This window comes from Carcharodon carcharias, chromosome 27 (genome assembly GCF_017639515.1).
Source record: "Carcharodon carcharias isolate sCarCar2 chromosome 27, sCarCar2.pri, whole genome shotgun sequence".
Lineage (NCBI taxonomy): Eukaryota > Metazoa > Chordata > Chondrichthyes > Lamniformes > Lamnidae > Carcharodon > Carcharodon carcharias.
The window spans coordinates 4,256,392-4,258,891 of record NC_054493.1 but is presented as its reverse complement, the minus strand read 5'-3'; the positions used below and the strand labels follow the sequence as shown (position 1 = coordinate 4,258,891).

General features: G+C 70.0%; 1 protein-coding gene across 1 annotated transcript in view; it reads right to left on the bottom strand.

Moving 5' to 3' along the window:
* The window catches only part of LOC121270125 (fat storage-inducing transmembrane protein 1), a 5,688-nt gene extending 5,321 nt beyond the window's left edge, over positions 1-367 (bottom strand). The window contains exon 1 of the mRNA XM_041175442.1: positions 189-367. Within this exon, the coding sequence (XP_041031376.1) occupies positions 189-367 (179 nt within the window). The remainder of the gene's footprint in view (positions 1-188) is intronic.
* Between the last annotated feature and the right edge of the window lie 2,133 nt (positions 368-2,500).

Below are 2,500 nucleotides of genomic sequence, written 5' to 3'. Positions count from 1 at the left end.
CTGGGTCAGAGCAGACGGACCGGGGCAGGGAGGTTGGGGGGTGGGGTTGTCGGTTCTGGACGCGGGGGTCTGGAAAAGGCCGGTTCGAGTGGGGAGGGAGGGCCGTCTCGAGGAACCGGCCGGCAGCGGGCCAGCTTTCCGAGCGGGCGGACGGGGAGAGAGAGAGAGAGAGAGAGAGCGGGACTCACACGTGGAAGTAGTTCCTCTTGTTGGCGAAGATGAGGCGCGGGTTGACGTGGAACTGCAGGAGGGGTCCGAAGATGACCAGGCAGGCTAGCCACAGGTGGTAATAGCTCCGCATCGGCTGGCTCCCCAGGAAAGCGGCCACCCCATCGCTGAGCCACACCAGGAGCTTCTGGAGGAACATCGCGCTGCGCCGGCTCTCTCTCTCTCTCTCTCTCTCTCTCCCCCCCGCTGGTTCCAGGTCCTCCTCCTCCTCCTCCTCTCCGCCGAGAGCTGGGTTAATCCTCCACACCCCCCTCCTCCTCCTCCTCCCACTCCCCGCTCGCTGCCGTCTCCCTCCGCCTGCACCCTCGCTCTGTCTCTCTCTCTCTCTCTGTCTGTGTGTGTGTGTGTCGTGGGCTCTTGCTCTCTCCCACTTTGCCTCTCCCTCTCTCTCTCTCTCACACACACACAGACCGAGCCTGACACCAGAGGTATGTGCTCCGAAATAGCTGGCGCAGAGGAGAAGCAGCAGCTGTTACCACAGGCAGCAGCCTCTCCGCCCTCCCTCCCTTCCCCCCACCCCCTCCTCCTCCGCACTCCCAAACCCCCCCCCCCCCCTCCACCCCCTCCTCCGCACTCCCAAACCCGCCCCCTCCCCCCCACCCCCTTCCTCCTCCTCCTCCGCACTCCCAAACCCGCCCCCTCCTCCTCCTCCGCACTCCCAAACCCGCCCCCTCCCTCCCTTCCCCCCACCCCCTCCTCCGCACTCCCAAACCCGCCCCCTCCTCCTCCTCCGCACTCCCAAACCTGCCCCCTCCCCCATCCCCCCACCTCCTCCTCCGCACTCCCAAACCCGCCCCCTCCCCTCCACCCCCTCCTCCGCACTCCCAAACCCGCCCCCTCCCCCATCCCCTTCCTCCTCCTCCTCCGCACTCCCAAACCCGCCCCCTCCTCCTCCTCCGCACTCCCAAACCTGCCCCCTCCTCCTCCTCCGCACTCCCAAACCCGCCCCCTCCCCCCCACCCCCTTCCTCCTCCTCCTCCACACTCCCAAACCTGCCCCCTCCTCCTCCTCCGCACTCCCAAACCCGCCCCCTCCTCCTCCTCCGCACTCCCAAACCTGCCCCCTCCTCCTCCTCCGCACTCCCAAACCCGCCCCCTCCCCCCCACCCCCTTCCTCCTCCTCCTCCGCACTCCCAAACCTGCCCCCTCCTCCTCCTCCGCACTCCCAAACCCGCCCCCTCCTCCTCCTCCGCACTCCCAAACCCGCCCCCTCCCCCCCACCCCCTTCCTCCTCCTCCTCCACACTCCCAAACCCGCCCCCTCCTCCTCCTCCACACTCCCAAACCCCGCCCCCTCCTCCTCCTCCGCACTCCCAAACCCGCCCCCTCCCCCCCACCCCCCTTCCTCCTCCTCCTCCGCACTCCCAAACCCGCCCCCTCCCCCCCACCCCCTTCCTCCTCCTCCTCCGCACTCCCAAACCCGCCCCCTCCTCCTCCTCCACACTCCCAAACCCGCCCCCTCCTCCTCCTCCGCACTCCCAAACCCGCCCCCTCCCCCCCACCCCCTTCCTCCTCCGCACTCCCAAACCCGCCCCCTCCTCCTCCTCCGCACTCCCAAACCTGCCCCCTCCCCCATCCCCCCACCTCCTCCTCCGCACTCCCAAACCCGCCCCCTCCCCTCCACCCCCTCCTCCGCACTCCCAAACCCGCCCCCTCCCCCCCACCCCCTTCCTCCTCCTCCTCCGCACTCCCAAACCCGCCCCCTCCCCTCCACCCCCTCCTCCGCACTCCCAAACCCGCCCCCTCCCCCCCACCCCCTTCCTCCTCCTCCTCCGCACTCCCAAACCTGCCCCCTCCTCCTCCTCCGCACTCCCAAACCCGCCCCCTCCCCCATCCCCCCACCCCCTCCTCCGCACTCCCAAACCCGCCCCCTCCCCCATCCCCCCACCTTCTCCTCCGCACTCCCAAACCCGCCCCCTCCCCTCCACCCCCTTCCTCCTCCTCCTCCGCACTCCCAAACCCGCCCCCTCCTCCTCCTCCGCACTCCCAAACCCGCCCCCTCCCCCCCACCCCCTCCTCCGCACTCCCAAACCCGCCCCCTCCTCCTCCTCCGCACTCCCAAACCCGCCCCCTCCCCCCCACCTCCTCCTCCGCACTCCCAAACCCGCCCCCTCCCCTCCACCGAGAGGGCCCTCTCCATCTCTCACTCTGCTTCCCAGGATCGGAGAGGGAGGGAGAGGGGCAGAGAGGGGAGGAGGAGAGGGTAAGGAGGGACGGAGGGGGGGAGGAGAAGGGGGAAGGAGAAGGGGGAGGAGAGGGGGGAGGAGAGGGGGG